This window comes from Ylistrum balloti, unplaced genomic scaffold, assembly GCF_031769215.1.
Source record: "Ylistrum balloti isolate Yb309-2 unplaced genomic scaffold, AGI_CSIRO_Ybal_v1 Utg369894, whole genome shotgun sequence".
NCBI lineage: Eukaryota > Metazoa > Mollusca > Bivalvia > Pectinida > Pectinidae > Ylistrum > Ylistrum balloti.
In genome coordinates this window covers 1,225,093-1,246,138 of record NW_026782025.1, presented here as the reverse complement: position 1 = coordinate 1,246,138, position 21,046 = coordinate 1,225,093, and the positions used below count along the sequence as shown (strand labels likewise).

General features: G+C 36.5%; 1 protein-coding gene across 1 annotated transcript; it reads left to right on the top strand.

Moving 5' to 3' along the window:
• The first annotated feature begins 896 nt into the window (after positions 1-896).
• On the top strand, positions 897-20,758 carry LOC132546561 (phospholipid-transporting ATPase ABCA3-like). The gene is made up of 19 exons (XM_060210278.1): positions 897-1,206; positions 2,464-2,709; positions 7,132-7,385; positions 7,841-8,078; positions 8,700-8,873; positions 9,266-9,447; positions 9,678-9,809; positions 9,911-10,040; positions 10,415-10,569; positions 10,700-10,855; positions 11,518-11,728; positions 12,936-13,185; positions 13,405-13,595; positions 13,991-14,980; positions 15,205-15,426; positions 15,808-16,307; positions 16,424-16,611; positions 16,860-17,030; positions 20,338-20,758. Exons 1-19 carry the CDS (start codon positions 897-899, stop codon positions 20,756-20,758), a joined length of 5,121 nt encoding a protein of 1,706 aa, XP_060066261.1.
• Positions 20,759-21,046: the final 288 nt, after the last annotated feature.

Sequence of the window (21,046 nt, the reverse complement as noted above, 5' to 3'; positions counted from 1 at the left end):
TTATTGACAATTATTTATGTGTATTTCGGTGTCTGCTAGAATATACTTAATTATGAAAGGTCTTCATGCTATAGTGTATTTGATATCTACGAATGTTTCAGTAGTAAATTAATGTACTTATGGTATTGTTTAACATGTTGCTGTATCAGGCTAAATCGACTCATTGTAATATGCTATATTTTCCCAATATTTGTCATGGTATAGTATTATACGATTGTGATGTATCTCGTTGTGATCTGATGACAAGAAACAATCAAGATCGGAGAAACATTAACTGTTTCTGAATTTATATTAAAGGATGCTGTTTACTTGTGTGTTTTATAAAGACATTGTTGTGTTCACACTTGTTCAGTTAATATGATAGACATTTAATGATTTCGTAATAAAGGATATCACTTGGTTCTGAGTCACGGTATAGAAGTACAGTACACATGAACTGAACTGTACACGTATATACATGTCGTTGTTCTTGATCCGAGGTTGGCTTGTATAAAAATAATACACGTTTAGAATAAAAAATCTAACAAAGAATCCGAGGTGTTGGTCCGCGTGTTTAAATAGACACATATACAAACGACCAAGTCACACTCGGGTACACGTTCTGCGTGCTAGATTGTAACCTCAAGCACTGTTCATATATACAGTCGGTAGTCCACAGGGATACGCAGTCCTACACTAGACCAGCCACAGGATCAATATATTACTGGCACATAACAGCCAGTCAGTGTCAGCTGGTTACCTACTTCTTACAAACGGTACACAGGTACCAGCTTGTCTTAGCACCACCACCATTGGAAGATTCGTTTGTGTCGGGAATACACCGTAACTTCTGACTAGATATTCTGTTACCATGGACGCTATATAAAAGTGGTGTACTACTTCCGGTAAAATAAGACATGGGGCTTTTAATGCAGTTTGGATTGCTATTATGGAAGAATTTCACAGTCTCGAGGAGGAGGACATGTGCCACAGTGTTCGAGATTGTCTTGCCGTTGGCGTTCGCGTTTCTTATGCTTATCATCCGATTCCTTACTAGTACCACGGACAACAGCACGGCGTCCACGTGGGATGCATTTTCGGTGAGCAGTGTGGGTCTGGCGGTACCGTCCACGACGAGGAAAAATATCTACTACTCTCCGACTTCCACAGCTATCAACGACGTCATGTCGACCAAAGTGAATACGGCATTAGGTGGAAATGCTACAGGTACAGATAAAATACTTACATTTCAACATGATTCCTCCTGAATATTTAACGAAGGTCGAAGAACAATCACAAAAACGTATTATTTGCTCAATAACTACATCAAAATCCTCTCAGGATTTCTGTCAGGTAACTCAACTCCCAAAACTAATAACAATTTATTGGATAATTTCTGTCTCTAAAATGATAATTTAATGTCAATATTCCCATTTATCATGCTGTTATTGATATGTACATTTTTTTACTTACCTAACTTTTAATCTTGACAGAAAATTGTGACTTTGTTGACATGACAATGTAAACATGCAGACGATGCGCACGTAAAACCCTAAGTAAGATAGAATTTTCTTACATAGCCATCTAACGCTGGCAAACTCTTGTCAACAAGGTGGTATATGAAAGAAAATAAACATGAATGTGTCAATGCCAATAGTACACCAAACAGTACGTGCACATCCTTCCCCTTTCTATGAACAGTCGATGTTGAAAACCCTTCCATTTACAGCCTGCTGTCCTTAATCCTTCCTCTCTAGTTCACCTCGTCTTTGAAGCATTATAAAAATCATTAAACATATTTGAATAATGAACAGACATTCATCTCATTGGTGTTCATTGGGAGGACCTCGGTAAGTTCTGAGAAACTTACACAATCCGTTTTTATTTAAGGCATTAAGGTATGTTTAAATTGTTTATTGGCCTTTGTAAAAAAGAATTTCACGAAAATACGGAAATAATCAATATTGACTTAATATTTAATTCCTGAAACGTGTATCACACCTGAACACATTAATATGCAGTTTGAATCAAGTATGATTTGACACAGTCACATGAAAATTCATTTACCACATAACTAAAGGCCTAAATCAAAATTAATAAGTCATGTCTTAATGACGTCACATGATTGTCCCAGTAGTGAAAAACGTACCGCCCGCGTATGATTTATAGGGAAATCACTTGAGAGTTTGTGGTTAATTTTACGGAAATATGATAAATAGAATCTTACATTGGTACCGATGTGATATGGAATTTAATAAATTGCGCCTAATTGCTTGTAACATATCAAATTTTTGAACATGTTTATCCAATTCAATTTTTCATCGACACTCGTATAAGATCCTTTATTTATTGGAAAAATATATTAACAAGCTCAAGTGCTTCTATAACATAATGGGATTACACATATTCACTATATATAACTGGTCGTCTACGAGAAATGGTTGCGACCTATTGCATATACATGTTCACGGATGTCTTCCACAGTAACCGGCTACGCATCGTCTACTCTATTACGAAATGCATACGATCTGAATTCTGCGTCGGTGTGGGCAGCGGTTGAGTTTGACGAGTCGGCCGACTATTCGTCCAGCCTTCCCAGCCACGTGACTTACTCCCTTAGAGTGGCGCTTTATGACAAAGCTGAAGATAAGAAATGGTATACAGATCGTTCTTATCAGTTTTTCCAGGCGCCTGGTTACAGAAACAATTTTTCCACTGCTGGGGAGCCTTGTAAGTATTTTCTTCTGTTTTTACCTTGCATTTGTCTTCTAGACACTATTTTTGCAGCTAAAATGAAAACGGTGATAAGAAAGGGCTGTGAAAGTCATGTTTAACAAAAATCAGCAGGTAACTCAGTGTGAATATAAAAATCCAACTTGATAGATGAGACTTCTTGTATATATATCTTTGTTATCTATAGTTGTTTTTATAAGTGTAGTGGATACATGGTGGTTGACGGTATGATTCGCTGAACAGTGTCAACAATTCAGACAGATTTTTTTCCATTGCTAAGATAATTCTTTAGAATAAAACTCTAAAAATGTTGATAAGATTTTCGATTAATTTGAATCATTACCACCAATCATAGATTTCAAATACCTACATTTTGACTAGTAGGGTTCCTTTCTTAATTTTTAGGACCCGAAAATAAATATTTTTGCTTGTGCTTGATCTTGGAAAAAAATATTAAATTCTGCAAAATATTAAATATTTTTATGAAAAATATTCCTTATATTTCTCTTTCAAAGTCTTTTAAAAATGTTATCTTTTAGACCACTGTCAAATAAAGGATTTAAGTCGTTTTTCAAAGTTTTCATTGCTTGATCAAACTGAGAGCAATTTTACGTTATAGTTTTCTTTATCCAAGTACCATTCTCTTAAATTTTCATGAAAGCGGGAAATTATTGAAAAATGATAGTCCAAAAAAACGATAGGGGAGAATGTTTGTTTTACAGGAAAAAATCAAGAAAAACGAGACTGAAATCAGATCCTAGTTCCGTTTGATTTTAATTCGGTACAGAAATCGAACCCACAACCTTTCAGATAGAAGTTAAGACTACCATAGCTTTTTAAAAGGAATAAGTCTAATACAGAATTTACATTCATTTTCCAGTTCCATTAAACCTTAAACGGAACGGGGAACTAGATTCCAGCTCCGTTTAAGGAACAAAAAGTGTATGTTGGCAAAACAAAAAGTCCAAAACACATAATATAATTATAATTCGGTAAAAAAATCAAGAAATTCAGAGAGAAATAATTACCATAGAAATTGATCCGAGACGAAACTCACATTCAAACTCCGGTTCGTTTAATCTTAAAAAGAACTGGGAATCAGATCCCAATTATTTGTCTGTCAGTCTCCGACATCTTGCACAGAAACTCGTGATCAGGCCCCAGAATATCGGATTAATTGCATCATTTAAACACCGTAGGTTGGGGCTGCAGGGAGAATGCTATCCAGAAATGGTAAATGTACAATGGGAAATTGAAAGCATCACAGATCGGGATAAAATGATAACTTAATGTCAGTATCACATTGATTAAGCTGTTATTGATGTTTTATTTTCACTTTTTTTGCTCATTTTAGTAATATCGGTATTAGCGTAATAAATGTGAATATTGACATTTGAATGAATATTCTAGAGGAAGAAGTTTTCAGGCACCTTCTAGGTCTAAAATTTAGTCTCTTAGCATGATTGACGAGTCCTAGAAGGACGATGCAGTTTCTTAGTTGGTTTTCTTGGTTCTACTAGATCCTACAAGTATTTAAATTAGAGCTAAATGCTGTAAATGATTATTTAATTTAGATTTAGTACAGCACGACCCGAGTAATTTCGTTTGGAAAAACAAAACGAAAAGCTTTTATTTGCTGATGAGATGAACAATTCATCATCGCGAGATGATTGATCGACTCTATCTTTGTCTGATGAAAATATATGATTCAAGTGCTGTCAGACATGTTCTAGATATTACAGATGAGCAGACAGAATCCATATTTTCATCATACGAACTGTGCCAACATTAGGGTCGATATATAAAATCTAATGTCAATATTTAAGGTTAATATTTACATATGGTGTCGGTAAGTGTAATTTACTTGTCTGAATCGACGGCTTTAATCGTTCTCTGTGTTGAACATTATTATTTAATGGGACCTCCTGATGGTTCCACATTTTGTGGCATTTCAAAACCTCTACCCAGACCAATCTGAAACTACGAATACATATCAACATATCCGTATCTAGCATCTGACCTTCTGTCACGGACGCACATTTAATTTAACTTTTATTTTTTTGTTCTTGTTTTTTATGTATATGTTACAGCTCTTAAAACACAATGAATGATATAGAATACAAAAAAATTACATAGACCACAACAATTAATGTAGAACACACGATTGATATGGAGCACAACAAATGCTATAGAATATTACGTAATATTAACATAATCCTAGCACAAACTCAATATCCATGACGGAACTTGGGCAAAATATGAACAAAAGAAAGATTTACGTGGAGACTTCCGAAAAAAGCACAAGACCAACAACAAACACACTATCCTTGAATAATGATGTAGGTTCGATTTTCTTTTTGTTTACGTCGTCTAAATAAGGTTGATCGAACCAGTGATTATGATGTGCGTCACAGTCATCAGAATGGTTGAGAAGATTAGAGTGTTGTAATTATACTTCAGAAAATGACGCACAAAGTTAATAGTTCTGTTGATGAGGTCTCTCATGTCTGCCTTTATGATTGATGACACGACATGGATAGATCTCACACTAGAATCGGTACTCCTGTTTTCGTTGTCATGATAAAATGACCCTGTTTGTTGTCAGTCTTGGTGTATCCTTGGTGACAAGGCATCCTTTTGTATCCTTGTGGTGGTGTTATGTTGTGGTTACAGTGAGTTTGGATTTCTGTTACTGGTAATTACGTGGGTGGCAGCGTGAAGTAAAACATCATAACCTTCAGCTATAAAATGAGTATCTATTGTCATTTTCCAAGTTTCGATATTTTACTGCGGTTATTATTGATACATGATTAATACAATATTCCCCTACCTTGAGGGTGTGACAGAGAAATCTCCAGGGCATAGCCTCAACCAAGAATGTCACCCCGAGGGTTGGAGATTTCTCTGTTACACCCTCAAGGTAGGGGATGATTATTTTTCTCCCATCATACTTTTTCTCAGAGAGCCTTAGCTTCGGTGATAATCAGCTTATAAACAAACAGGTAAAAACTATTTCGCATAGACATGTCATGTGGACTTTATGCATCATATACGTTTCTATAGGGCGAAAGTGTCAATAATCTTGCGCTTCCTACCTTCAGATCCTATGCTGACAGTGTCTCCTATTTCAAACATGGTTTTGAGCTATTGGTAAATTCGGACATGTGTATTTGTTTACATACATGTAGCAGACGACGTGTGTAGAAGTAGTTCCGGTTCACTTCCGGTGCAAGCGCTATCATACCCTAGGGGTTGACCGAGAAATCTTGAACAAGTAAAACGGGTGACAAGCCTGTGAATGATGGGAGAAAAAGATACCCATGGAATCATATCGTAGAGACTGTCTGTTCTGGATTAACATCTGATACAACCTTGTAAAATGATTGACAGATCATTGCGTACTGCATATAATGTTTGAAGATTAAATATTTCACTTATAGAATGAATCGTTTTATTTCCCGACTTGCGTCTTAGATTTCAACATTTTAGTCCCTTTTCGTCATTGACGAGTCATATAAGGACGAAACAGCTGTATGATGTAGCACCATTGACGAGTCATAAAAGTACGAAACAGCTGTATGATGTAGCACCATTGACGAGTCATATAAGGACGAAACAGCTGTATGATGTAGCACCATTGACGAGTCATATAAGGACGAAACAGCTGTATGATGTAGCACCATTGACGAGTCATATAAGGACGAAACAGCTGTATGATGTAGCACCATTGACGAGTCATATAAGTACGAAACAGCTGTATGATGTTGCATCACGGACGAGTCCTAGTAGGACGAAACAGCTGTATGATGTTGCATCACGGACGAGTCCTAGTAGGACGAAACAGCTGTATGATGTTGCATCACGGACGAGTCCTAGTAGGACGAAACAGCTGTATGGTGTTGCATTACGGACGAGTCCTAGTAGGACGAAACAGCTGTATGGTGTTGCATCACGGACGAGTCCTAGTAGGACGAAACAGCTGTATGGTGTTGCATCACGGACGAGTCCTAGTAGGACGAAACAGCTGTATGATGTATTTATCGTGTAACCACAATGCATCAACAATCAACAAAATAAAATGGGGGTTATTTTCCCGATATAACTGATACCACAAAGTACTAAACACGATGTTGTCTTCCCTGCTCTAAAGATTAACAAGAAATACTGATGTAGATAAAAAAAATAAAGAGCAATTATCATCGGTTTTTTTTTTAGAATAATGACCATCGTTTAATTAATTGCCACAGTTCAGGACTGCATTGTACAACGCACATAACACCTCATTGTCTATTGTAAATTGAAACATTATTTGGCTATTTTTTATTTTTAAAACCTTTTGATGTTGTTTAAATCTTTTATGAGATAGTCATTAGACTACTATATCCTAATATAGAGCAACGTAAAATAACACTGTTTCAGACTACTACGAGACAGGGTTTCTGGCACTACAATACGCTATAGACAAAGCCATCATAGACAATAAATATCCGAGCAATACCTTAGGAACTACCTACAACATACAACTGAAGAAAATGGCGTATCCTTCATTCGTCGAGGACGATCTGACAGCCACTTTGCCTACCATTATGCCGCTCTTTCTAATGCTTTCCTTCATCGTAACCGTGTTTACGTCGACTAAAAACATCGTCCTCGAGAAAGAGACGAAAATTAAGGTAAGTGGTTAAGTTTTGTATCGTTCAACGTCGTATGAACAACTTTGGTAATTAAAAAACGACAAGTTCAGTGGAGACAATGTTTCAAGTGCTTCATTTATCGAATTAACAATAGCAGAGAAATAAGCATTAAGGAGATGGTATTCATTTATTGTAACGGTATGATTAAATTTTTTGCGGTTTTAAGCAGAAGCTTGAGGAAAACTGGTGTAATTTTAACGGTAGTAAACTGAAGTTAATAGTGTTCCCAATGCCCCTGAATGAGTGTAGCAAACCACCAGCATTAATGCAGTTCACATAATGAATACTATGTTTGGGGTTCTATATGAGCCCAACCATGATAAATGGTAACCCATGAAGTGTGATTGTTTGAAAGAGACAATCATGTAATGGCCTTCATTCTAAATTAGTATAACACATTTACTGCCGTACAACTTATCTTTCTTTGTTTCTAGGAGTCAATGAAACTAATGGGGATGAGTCCCACTATGTACTGGATGTCCTGGTTCGTCAGATTGTTCATCTACCTCTTCGTCATCTGCTTCCTCTTCGCTCTGCTGTTCGGAATCAAAGCTGGCAAAAATGGCAGTGTCTTTCAAGCTTCACAGCCGTCTCTCATATTCATCTTCCTTCTTCTTTTCGGCATATCAATCATCGCCTTTTGTTTCATGATGTCAACAATTTTCAAGAAAGGTAAATGAAAATTGATTGTAAATAATATCAATTTGAGGTGAAGAATATATGAAAGCCCGTTTTTATACAAACTCGCTAATACATAAATCCATAATGAGAAGAGAAAGAAACAAGATTAGTATCACCTTCACGTAAGAAGTAATAACATTAGCCGGATATTATCTTGGGTGTTGTAGAGAGACACATCCGTCAGTTTTCATGAGCTACAGATTCCTATTATATTCGAAATAAGGATCCAGACGCAGGTTATCAAAATATCAATTTGAATTATATAAAGTAGTCTGCACTCTGAATATGTAACAATAATTTTCAATAAAGTTTCTACGCTGAAAAGTAGTTCAGTAATGTTTGATTCATAATTTATCAGGTTTTTTATTTGAAAAGAGAGCCATAGAAGATGCTATAATCAACTGAACCAAGTCATTCACATCTAAATTATCGATCATACATTATAATTCAGTAACGAAGCATACCTTATGTACATTGAAATGCTTTCCATGATGCAGCTAGCCAAATAAACAGGTAGACAAATGGTTAAGTCACTATAGCACTATAACGTTTCGTGAAAAATAAAGGAAAAATAAAGCTATGTTGAGGTGTGAAATAATTTGTATGTTCTAGCTACCTCCGCGGCCTTTGCAGCAGGGATCATATATTTCCTGTTCTACATGCCCCAGTTCTTTTTGAGTCGATCTTATGATACGTTGGGCAAAGGAGAGAAGGTTGGCATCTCCCTGCTCAACCTTATGGCTATGGCATTCGGGGTCACTACCATAAGTCTATACGAAGGCACAGGTAACTTTTAATATCTTACTCATACGGTTTTAGAGTTGAATAGACATTTACTGTACTGAAACGACCACGGCAATATAGCAAGTCGTTCATTATGTCTATGTAATGTTACAAATCCTTGAAAGATGACGAAACAGCTGTATGATGTAGTTTACTTAATTACTTGACTTTACTGTACCTAATTCTAAATTTGTATTGAAAAATGATATTCATTTGTGTATTATTTTTACATTTCTTTCACTACACATGCCACTTTCCGGTTTATAAAATATTTCATAAACTTAGTAAATACTCCTGTTTGAAGTCAAAATCGTTTTTGTATAGACATTATATTCAGGTTGTATTCTGTTGTGTTGACGCCATATTAATGTTCTTTTGTATATTCTCTTCTAAAGGAGCTGGCGCAAAATGGTCGAACTTCAACGAGCCCGCGACTGTGGATGACAACTACTCACTAGGGGACGCTATGGGTATGCTTCTGTTGGATAGTATCATCTACTTCCTGGTGGCCTGGTACATGGAAAATATCCGTCCCGGTGAATTCGGAATTCCAAAACCGCTTTACTTTCCGTTCACGGTAAGGCACTGAATTACGACATCATTGAGGAATCAAGAGTAATACACATGCTATTTAGACATCATTCTCTTCCCATCCAGGAATGTAATGATATCTTTTTTCCGCGTATCTATTATTTTTGTGATACTTATATAATGTATCTGAAATTGAAATAATGTTTCCGAAACGTCTATATTTCTTAATTGCAATTAATTATTCTAATTAGTTTCAATTTGATTTGCCACACACAGAAATCCTACTGGTGTGGAACCAAGGTAGAGGCGGATCTGCTTGAAATCAGTGTTGACCATAAAGATAAAGACAAGTTTGAGCCGGACCCAACTGATCTGAAAGCCGGAATAAACATCAGCCATCTACGGAAGGTAGGCTATGTCATATATTAAGTCCATTTAAATTCCACAACATGAAAGTTCAGGAAAGACCTCATGTCATTTGAATCGCCTGTCTAAATTGATATGTTTAGGTATTTGGCAGCAGTAAGAATGGGAAGGTAGCAGTTGCTGATACCTCACTAAACATGTATGAGAACCAAATTACAGTGTTGCTTGGCCATAACGGAGCTGGCAAGACTACCACCATGTCTATGATAACAGGTACGTGAAGCACACACGCAACTATATCATATCCTCTGACCATTATAAAGAGGCAATCTTATGACGCACTTGTACACACATGTATCAGTTATGGTAAATTGTAGGTATGTGTAACTCACATCCTTACTACCCCCATCACTACATCAAAAACCGTCACGTGTTTAGATAAACCCTTTTTTAAATCCTTAAAGCCAGAGGCATGCATAAATCATGCGCGCCTGTTACATTGCATTGTCACTTAAATTTGTGCTTCGAGAAAACTAGAACATGACATATCAGTAGTGATTTGTAATGATTTACTATTAGTTGAGGAGATTCTAATAAACTTTAAAACATTTTTTGGCGTTACAAACAACTCGTGGTAACCATTCTAGGTTTCATACCACCTACTAGCGGAACGGCCATCATTAACGGCAGTGACATCCGGAAGGATATAGAAGGTGTCCGAAAAAGTCTTGGACTTTGTCCACAACACAATATTCTGTATGATAACTTGACTGTTGAGGAACATCTGTGGTTCTTTGCCAAGGTGAGTAACAGGTGTTCTGTTAATACCGGCTCTCAATGTTGAATAACAATATACCAACAAGTTCTTTTTATGGACTCATTGGACGAACTGTTAATGTGATCTAACATGATAAATCAATATTTCATTTCAGTTAAAAGGATGTCCATCGGATCAAGTTAAAAAGGAGATCGATGACATCATTCAGGTGATGGGAATAGAAGCAAAAAGACGCCGACTTTCGTCAACACTCTCCGGGGGACAAAAGAGGAAACTTTCTGTTGGCATAGCACTGATTGGAAACTCTAAGGTACTGATAACATAGACCTATTGACACTCCAACATGATTGTGAAAACTGGCAGAACTGTCGACATGACAGTATTTACAGCTTTATGAATAGTTAAAATGTTATCCGATCGATGTAATAACTAATTCAGCATCATTATGTGAATGTCGCTGCAAATCACAATCAGTATACAAAGTTACCTCTGTCAATGAATTTTGTCTAAAATTTCAGTAAAATGTATAGCAGAATTGAAGTTAAATAGCTACTTGGACTATCGGTTAAACACACTTATAAGGGAATTAGAATTTTCAGAGTTCACTTTTGTTGCAATTCGTGAAAGAATAACATTGATCAGTGAAGTCAAAATAGCTACACGCACTTTGTTGGTCGGTTTGATGGCTTTAACGCCCCGTCATCAGGCAGTGTCATCAGAGATAGGGTCTTTATGTAGTAGATTATATGTACCTCACTGAATAACATACGAGAGGCCCGTCGCACATCAACCAGAACTGTTGAGATACGGTATATTGTATTGAGTGTATTTAAACTTGACTGTGTAATAGGGAAGAACTAAAATTGTATTTATCTCTACACTTATGAGATACGGATTGGTGATTGATGATGATAAGAATGGCATTTGAAGCTGTATGACAGATGAAATAATTTTAATTCACGGAAACTACAGGTAATTATACTGGATGAACCAACCTCGGGTATGGATCCAGCCGCACGAAGGGAGACGTGGGAAATTCTCCGTAAGTACAAAGACGATCGCACTATCCTGCTGTCAACTCATTTTATGGACGAAGCAGATCTTTTGGGCGACCGGATCGCTATCATGTCGGAGGGAGTCATCAAGTGCTGTGGGACGTCTTTGTTCCTTAAGAAGGCATACGGTGAGTTTTCTTTGCAACCTTTTTAATTACTCATGACCTTTTTTTTTTTAGTTTCACAGACAATAACAATAATATATATATACATTTAACATAATATTACAAACATACATCAACATGCATAAACAAGTGCAAATGTACACACCCTTATATAAATACCTTTTCACACACATACATGTAAACGTATACATGTACATGTTTGCACATACATACATACATACATACCAGATTTATATAAGCTTCTCACAAATTTGATTGGAATGATATGAAACTAAGTGATAAAAAGCATGGATCAAATTGATAAGTTTTTTTTTCTGACTTAAGTCTGTTTGATGTCCGGTTACCAGTCACTTTACACACAAGGATCCATTAATTGAAACTCAGAGGGGGGAGATAGCTTCACAGACATAGAGCCATTCAAAAACTTGGTCAAGTTAGTAATGTCACGTTCTAAAATGAGTACAAGGTATACAACAATGGAACCAACAGCCAATCTAACGAATATTAAACACGTCCAGCTTTATATCGCATGAGGTAATAGAATGTTTCTCAATGAGATCAAACTAAAGTATCAAGGTCAAAGACAAACTAACTTAGCCCCATTCTAGCACAATATTCGAGATAAATATTGTAGATGATAAACATTTCTGGTGAACGTTTAGTCCCCGAGGTTTGCCGTTACGTGCATGCGAAGATTCAATTCAATTGATTAGTGGCACGGTCTGGAATATATTCATGTGCTTTGTACAATATAGTTGATGTTCTTAGAAATTATTCAATATTGAAAATTACATTGATCGAATTCTGGGATTTTGATTTATTTTTTATAAATTTAGATCTTCCTCTGTCCCAATTTAGGCCCGTATCATCGCTTAAGAGTCCCATAAGGATACAGTTTCATTAATTTTGCTCTACATTATCTAATTCTGAATTTGTCAACTGTGTGCCATTTATACAATCTCCATGATGATACAAGACAACACCCTGATTGTATGAATTCATGTTTATGTGCATACATCATTGTAAGAATAAGAGCCTGTCATAAATTCCAACGTTTTCTGTAATTCAGTCTCAATAAAAAAAATTGTCATTTTAAACAGTAATGACGACAGTTTCAAACACAGGTTTCAATGTGCGTCAGTGAAACATAGCAACAGTAGATTCAGGTAATGATATGTGAAAGGAGTTCATGTGCATACATATTCTGCAGGGGCTGGTTATCATTTGGTCACCGTTAAGACAAAAGACTGTGATGTATCCAAGGTGACCAACCTCATACAGGGCCACATCCCACGAGCTTTCATCGAAAGTGAAATCAGTGCAGAATTATCCTACCTCTTACCTTTCGACGAGTCAGGCAAGTTTGTGAAACTCTTTGAGGATTTGGAGAATAAACTTTCATCTCTTGGGCTTAGCAGTTTTGGTATATCAGCTACCACGATGGAGGAGGTTTTCCTTAAGTAAGTAACACATTTAATTATTGAAGTTAACACATGTAAATAAATAAAACAAATGCCAAGTTCTCTTGATGTGAATATCATACTATTTCAGAAAAGTGCGGATAATTTTGTATGAAAATTGGTATTTTTGGAGTTAAGTACACAATACTAACACTACTACCAAGGATAACATAGTACACGTATTTGGTATGTATAAATTCAATATGGTGTATTATTTAGGGTTGGCGAAGGGGCCAGCAAGGAAGACGATGACGAGGAAGGGGATGATTATACAGATAAAGATGGCCTTTTAAAGAAACAGAATGATGTAAAACCTGGTGTGATCAATGACGCATTTCAGATTGACGAAAAGAGCAATGGGAACCCTAATGGAATTGTCGGACAGGAAATGGGGCCAGGGACCTCAGCAGGTACGAGCCGCAGTTTCTTACCTTCAAGAATTTAATGGGGTTTTCTTACCTAATATGATTAGCCGAATGAAAACATGTCCTAAAGTCAGTATGGCCCGATTTAGCTTGTCTGCATATCAAAATACAACAAAATGACGGCAGGACAACGTCTAAATCAAACAAGTGGTATCCTGAAAATGCATTTTGTTACCTGTTTTGGTGCCTTATCCATTCCCTCCAGTGTCATGTAAGACAGAGGGAATATCAATTCCCTTGTAATCATGGTCGTTATTTTACGGTTTGGACGAAATGTTTTAGAAAATTTGAAGACTTTTGTTGTGATGATAGACCAGTCATAAAATCACGCGTCAGTAACCTTCTCGGACACTCATGAAATAATAATACTTCATTTTTAGGTTCTGCTGTATCCGTTAAAAACTCGGGCATGAACTGGGCAGTACAACAGTTTTATGGTATGTTTCTGAAGAAGGCAATCCACAGTTGGAGGAACAGAATAGTGTCAATAGTACAGTTATTTCTGCCTGTCATATTCGTCATCATGGCGTTGGTTGTAGATCAGACCGCGCCTACAAATGACGATGAGCCGGCTTTGACCCTTAAATTGTCCCAGTTTGGAACAAGTGCCACAGTAATGTACACAGATGGGACATCGCCGACCGCGGCCTCAACCCGAATTGCCGGTCACTATAGTAGCCTTCTTTCCGCCTACCCAAGAGAGGATATTGGTGCCACATCGTTTGACACGTACGCAGTAGACAAGGCAACCAGTATCGGTATCGATACGTTCAGTAACAAGTATATCGTTGGCGGTGACTTTGACCAGTCCAACACATTCACTGCCTACTTTAATGGTGATCCATATCATTCTCCCGCCATATCATTGAGCCTTATGACTAACACAATGCTCCGCGAATTTGGTAGTACTAGCGATGCTATAACTACTATTAATTATCCCTTACCGCTGACACTAGCTGAGAAGAATGAAACCGTGGTCGTAACTGCTCTTGCCACAGGCTTCGTAGTAGCATTTCTCGTCCTTTTTGGAATGGCCTTCTTATCCACCAGTTTCATACTTTTCCTCATCAAGGAACGTTCCACGGGTGCGAAACATTTACAGAAGGTGAGTGGAGTTGGGTCTTTCACCTACTGGCTGTCAAATTACTGCTGGGATATAATTAATTATATGATTCCCGTCCTGCTGATCCTGGTGGTCTTTGCAGCATTCCAGACACCAGCCTACGTCTACGACAATCGTTTGGGCCTGGTCTTCCTGTTGTTCTTTATATACGGACTGTGCTGTCTGCCATTTGTGTATCTGCTGCATTTTCCGTTCAATGTTCCCTCCACCGGCATGGCAACTATCAGCATCCTGAACATCTTATCAGGTACATATAGAGTGTAGATGTTAGTTTATTCAACATAAAGCAATAGACAGCAGCTTGAATTACTCAAGTAATATTACACATTACGAGAAAACAATGTCATGTTGGTGTTGAAAGAATAAAATACATCATAATGACTTGAGATACAAGATACTCCTACTATATTTTATAATACGTAACATTAGCATGCTAACAGCTTGTCAGTTTCATTTACCCTTTCATTACAGGTTTAGCAACTTTGTTGGCAGTATTTATACTACAAATACCTGCATTGGGAGCAGAGAATGTCGGTGACGGTCTCGACTGGTTCTTTTCAATCTTCTTTCCGCACTATTGTCTAGGCCAGGGACTCAACAACATCTACACCAATTACGCTAATCTAAAGACGTGTCTTGACGTCAACTACGAAACGTTGTGTACAATAAATAATACACTGGGTTGTTGTACAGGTGCGTTCATCATGTTTCTTTTACCTTACTGGACATTAATCTTCAGTAATAGAACCACAACACTCCTTCCCATTCTTACGTTTAGTATATGACGTCATTCCTATAATCCTTTGCACATAAACTTCATTATCTACAAATAATGTATTCAAAACAAGATACGGGTGTGAATCTCTAATGCCCATCTTTTAACAATTATTATCCTTCTGTGGTATCTCACGCCTACGACGACTTAACTACTAATACAACATCCCTTTTATCCACAACACCCATAATATTATATACGTGTACTGCCAATTTCAGCTAGCATGTTACTGTCCTTCCATTGAGCCAGGATCGACACAAACCATTTTTTTTCAATTAAGATGGTTCTTACTTTTGCAGGATGTACATCCAACTGTTACGAGTTTAGTACTAACTACCTAGCTTGGAAGACTCCAGGTATTCTCCGCTACATCATCTTCATGTTACTACAGACTGTGCTCTTCATATCTGTCGTCCTCATGATTGAGTATGGCGTCATCAACCGACTGGCCTACCTTGTCACTAACCGGTCGAATGCGATAAATCCAAACGAAGAAGAACTAATAGAAGGTAACGAGGACAGTGATGTTCTGGACGAACGGAGGAGAATCCGTGATACACCTTTGGAGACTTTGATGGAAAATGACGCCTTAATTATAAACAACATGACTAAAAATTATGGCGGTTTCCGAGCCGTCCGTGGAATCAGTGTTGGCGTAGGAAGTCAGGAGTGCTTCGGTTTGCTTGGTCAGAATGGCGCAGGAAAGACAACCACTTTTAAGATGATGACTGGTGATGTGTTTGTTAGCAGTGGGAATGCTTATCTCAACAAGTACGATGTCAAACAACATCTGATACAGGTATTTATAGACCTAAGTAATATATCAAATAGTAACATATAGAATATACTGTATGAACTAGTAAACACACTATATACAAGAAGAAGATTCATCCTCACTACCTATTATGTTCACAGGTTCAGCAAAATCTCGGTTACTGTCCCCAGTTTGATGCCCTGATTGACCAGATGACTGGTCGGGAAACTTTGACTATGTATGCTAGACTCCGCGGAGTACCTGAAAAGGAAATCAAATTGATCGTAAACGACCTTATCGACATCATGATGCTGAGGAAGCATGCTGATAAGAACTGTGACGTTTACAGGTACACAAAAATGTATTTATTGTCAAAATTAATGTAATCTTGGTGATCGTTAAGCATAATGACTTTCCTTATATTTACAGTGTGAAGTTTAAAGAAACAATGAGATGTACCTAAATGCTTCGATTTTACTAATCGCTTTTTTCATGTACTGTATTACTGTCGTTTTACCCGAGATCACAACATTGTGAAAATAAAGCCCATTCTATTATCAAGTGATTATAGTTGAGTATCTTATGCTTTCCTTCCAGTGGGGGAAACAAACGGAAGCTGAGCACGGCCATCGCATTGATAGGCGATCCGCCATTCGTATTTCTGGACGAACCGACCACAGGAATGGATCCCGGTGCTAGACGAAAGCTTTGGAACGTGCTTTCAGCCGTCAGAACAAAGGGGAGGACGTTAGTGATGACTTCACACAGGTATATTATCAATCAATATCATGCTGGTACAGATCAATTTGTCCATGGTAATATTTTATATGTAACTGTAGTGTTTTATAGGCAATACCTTGAATGTCATTATTGCCATTTTTGTATCAGTGCGTGCGACAGTCTCGAAGCGAGATAAAGGGGTTATTTTTTTTAGATTTAATGCATAGTTGACGATTAATTGGACTTCTTTATTGATTGTGTCGTGATAAAATTTTTCTTTAGCTCCATATTGGGCTTAATATCTCTCAAAATGCATAAGCTATCATGGTGTCTTTTTAACACTAAATATTATGATAAAACGTTTTGAGAAGGTACTGAAAGTTCCACTTTGGCATAACAGGAATATAAAGTTTGGAGGGTTTGCAGTGTTTTATAAAGAATTATACAAAAAAGAAACATTTTTGTAATAAATGATTTAATGAAAGACACCAACACTGGCCATTCTACACGTTACATGGATTTATGAAAAACAATCATGTAAATACTCCGCAGTGAGGGATTTCTTTTCTTTACATAACATACATCTACACAGACTTGGATGGAGCATACCATATATATCATTCAACTTGGAAAATTTTCGTAGAGACAAAAAAAATGTTTTAGGTATGCTGATTAAATCTGACCTTATTTCATCAGGACACAAAAAATGGAACACACCATTTGAGGAAATAGGCAAACAAACATGGGGCAAATTTTATAAAACGCCATTTCTCGTCACTTCTAACAGAAAACTTCAGTGGTTCCAGTTCAGACTTGTCCATTATATATATGGACAACTATCTCTTGTTTGTTTAAAAATTGAATAGTTATCTCCCCTTTCTGTCTATTATGTAGTTCTGCACCAGAAACAATCATTCATATTATTATCGGAATGTCCAAAAGAATGAAAATTACTACAAAGTTTTTAACCATTATTAGACGTTTCACGATTCCCTTTCTCTTTTAACAAAAACTCTTTTGTTTTTGGTCTTACTCATTAAAACTACCTGCCAAGCAATCGAGTTGACAATGAAATTATTTTATTGATAAAGCAGTATATGTAATAAACAAGATATCTGCATAGCTGCCTTAATGTCAAATCTTTAATGAACATTAAGGACACTTACACCGTTAAAAAGTGCATTGCTTTTGGCAAGGGTGATAAAACGAATTTGAACTTTGAAGTTATATTCTATAATTCTTTTATGCAAAATTTAGTTCTTACTTCAAGTTAATTGATATAGATGTATTTAGTTAATTTATAACGATATATGTCTTAGTCCTTGACATAAACTATCAATATATATGAAGTGATAATTCGTAATGTGCCTTTTTATTAGCTGTCTCCTTGGTCACCTCACCTAGTATGTCTCTGTATTCCTTTAATTATACTATTCTCAAAGTTTCTTCCCGTTTTTTGCTTCCTCTTTTCTTCATAATGCATTGAGTGTGACACTTCCTTGTTGACTTCTTACCGGTAAATTCAGTCCTTGCATGCATTTGCTTTCATATTATAAAGCTGTATTGAGCAATATATTTTATTTAATTTTCATTTTTCTTTTTTTTTCTTTTAGAAGGATAAATTGTATGTATGTATGTTGGGGGGTGGGGGCGCAAGTTAGGTGAGTAAGCCTCATCAGTCACAACAGTTGTCCCAAATCTCTCTTTCTGTCAGATGATATCTAAAAGTATTTACTGTTACTTCTGGATATTATGGAAATGGGAGTTGACAGTTACAATTTTACACTGATCAATCAAGACTGAAAGCGTGCGTATGTACTGGTCATATATATGGTGGTATGTGTGTGTGAATGTAGCTGTATATATACGGTGGTATACGTAAACAAGATACAAGAATTCTCGTTCAGAGACGTTTTTTAACAATAAAACAATAGATCTGTAGAGCTATTATTACGACTATTAATAACAAAACAATTATACTTACACAAAACAAATTATCACAGTAAGATATTAAAACATGTATCACAGATAACTTTTCAAACATTGCTAGCTAATAAAATTCATGCAACATAAAAACTCATGCCGCATATATAGATGATATACAAATGTTTGAAATATGTAGATAAAAATTCAAGTCACTGTCGATGTCAACTCCCAACAGGTTAATAGAGCTTTCACATTCAGTTGAATTTCCTTCGTTTTTCCCCCAAACAGATGACCTGAAATATGGCTTATATGTCATTGTTACTAAACGAGTTAAATTTTGACTTCCTTTTTCTTGTTTATCAGAGAGATGTTTTTAATTATCCCTAGAGAAAGAGAGGGTGTTGTCAGTACAGGTGTATAAAATACGATTGCCAATATGATAAAAGATGTCATTTATGAAAATGTTTTTTTTAAACTCAAAGGGCCTAGTATAGAGCCATGGGGTACTCCCTTATTATTACTTATTATTACTGATATTAAGGACACTTGGATGGATCTTCACTAACATAAAGATCAGACCCGATACCACTGGCGACATTTACAGAGTGTGAATCAAAGATCTTACACACTTGGAATTGATCCGTGACAACTTTCCCATCGTCACGTAAAACTGTAGTGTGCGAATAAAATCTTTTGTTTGAAAAGGAAGACTTAACTGTTTGAAATCTCTTGTATCTGTTAAAAGCCATATGCTTTTTAAAACCTGTCTTACACAGTTTACTATTAAAAATGGTGGTTTATTGGTTTTAGGATTCTTTTCCTCAGGAAAAAGATGTTCCTCAGTAACATCATTAAGTAGACTTTCATATGCTCATAAACATAAGTAGCATGAAAGGACACAGATGACAGGTCGTCCTTAAACTGCTTTACATTAAAATTTCAAAATTGTCTTAACTTTACGCTTGGGTAGTTTGTGGGATGCTCCTTTAATGACTATACCAATAAAACTTTCGAAGAAATTGAGACGTCAAACCCAGACCTGACATATACTTATATATATATATATGTATTGCCATTCAGACATACATTTCAGACTCTGAATTCCACCTACAATTTACTGTCACTTAGAGTTGTTTATCTAATTGTGTCATGATGAAGTTTCATGTTTTTCTTTGTGTTGCGATTAATCAGTAAGTACATATACTACCGTTACTAGACCTGGAATATACTTATATACACATAGTTTAACATTCTTAATATCTCCTTACAATTTACCATAATTGGACATTGTTGATTAATTGTGCCGTATTAAAGTTTTCCGTCTATCCCTTTGGTGAGATTGCTTTCTATCTACATACATTGTACATACTTTTATTCTGGTGATGTGGAGACACCCTTGGCATATAATAACGTGTAATTTCTATTTCAGCATGGAAGAATGTGATGCGCTTTGTACAAAGATTGTCATCATGGTCAATGGGAAGTTTGTCTGCTTGGGAAGTCCACAGCACCTCAAGAACAAGTTTGGACAGGGTTACACGTTGATAATACGGGTCAGCGGAAGTGCCGGAGAAATCCTGTCATCTGACCCCATTAAAAACTATGTTATGACAACTTTTCCTATGGCAGAAGTGTACGGTGACCATCAGGGCTACTTACACTTTCAGATCCCAGATGCCAATATTCCACTGGCTAGAGTGTTTGATGCTATGGAAAAGGTGAAGGATCAGTTCAACATTGAAGACTATTCCGTGAACCAGACTACACTTGAGCAAGTGTTCCTCGGGTTTACTAGGAATCAGACAGCACCGTCAGACACCGGTAAATCCGTCGGGTGCTGTGGACGGTAACTTTAACATGTCGCTAGGAGTCTTAAGATTCTCTAATGCATTTTTGTAATTGTAAATGTGGACAGGAGGTGCATTGAATGCACATCTTTACGAATTATAACAGAAAAACGCATCACAAAATTATAAATGTCAACTACAAAGGTACACTTGTTTGTGTGATAGATGCAAGGTCTTTAGTATATGATAATTATGTTGTCATTTTTAACACGATTTCATTTTGAAAATCGTTCAAGCTTAGATTACTTCAGTTTTATTTGGATTTCTCTACTTCTGACATAACGGAAATTG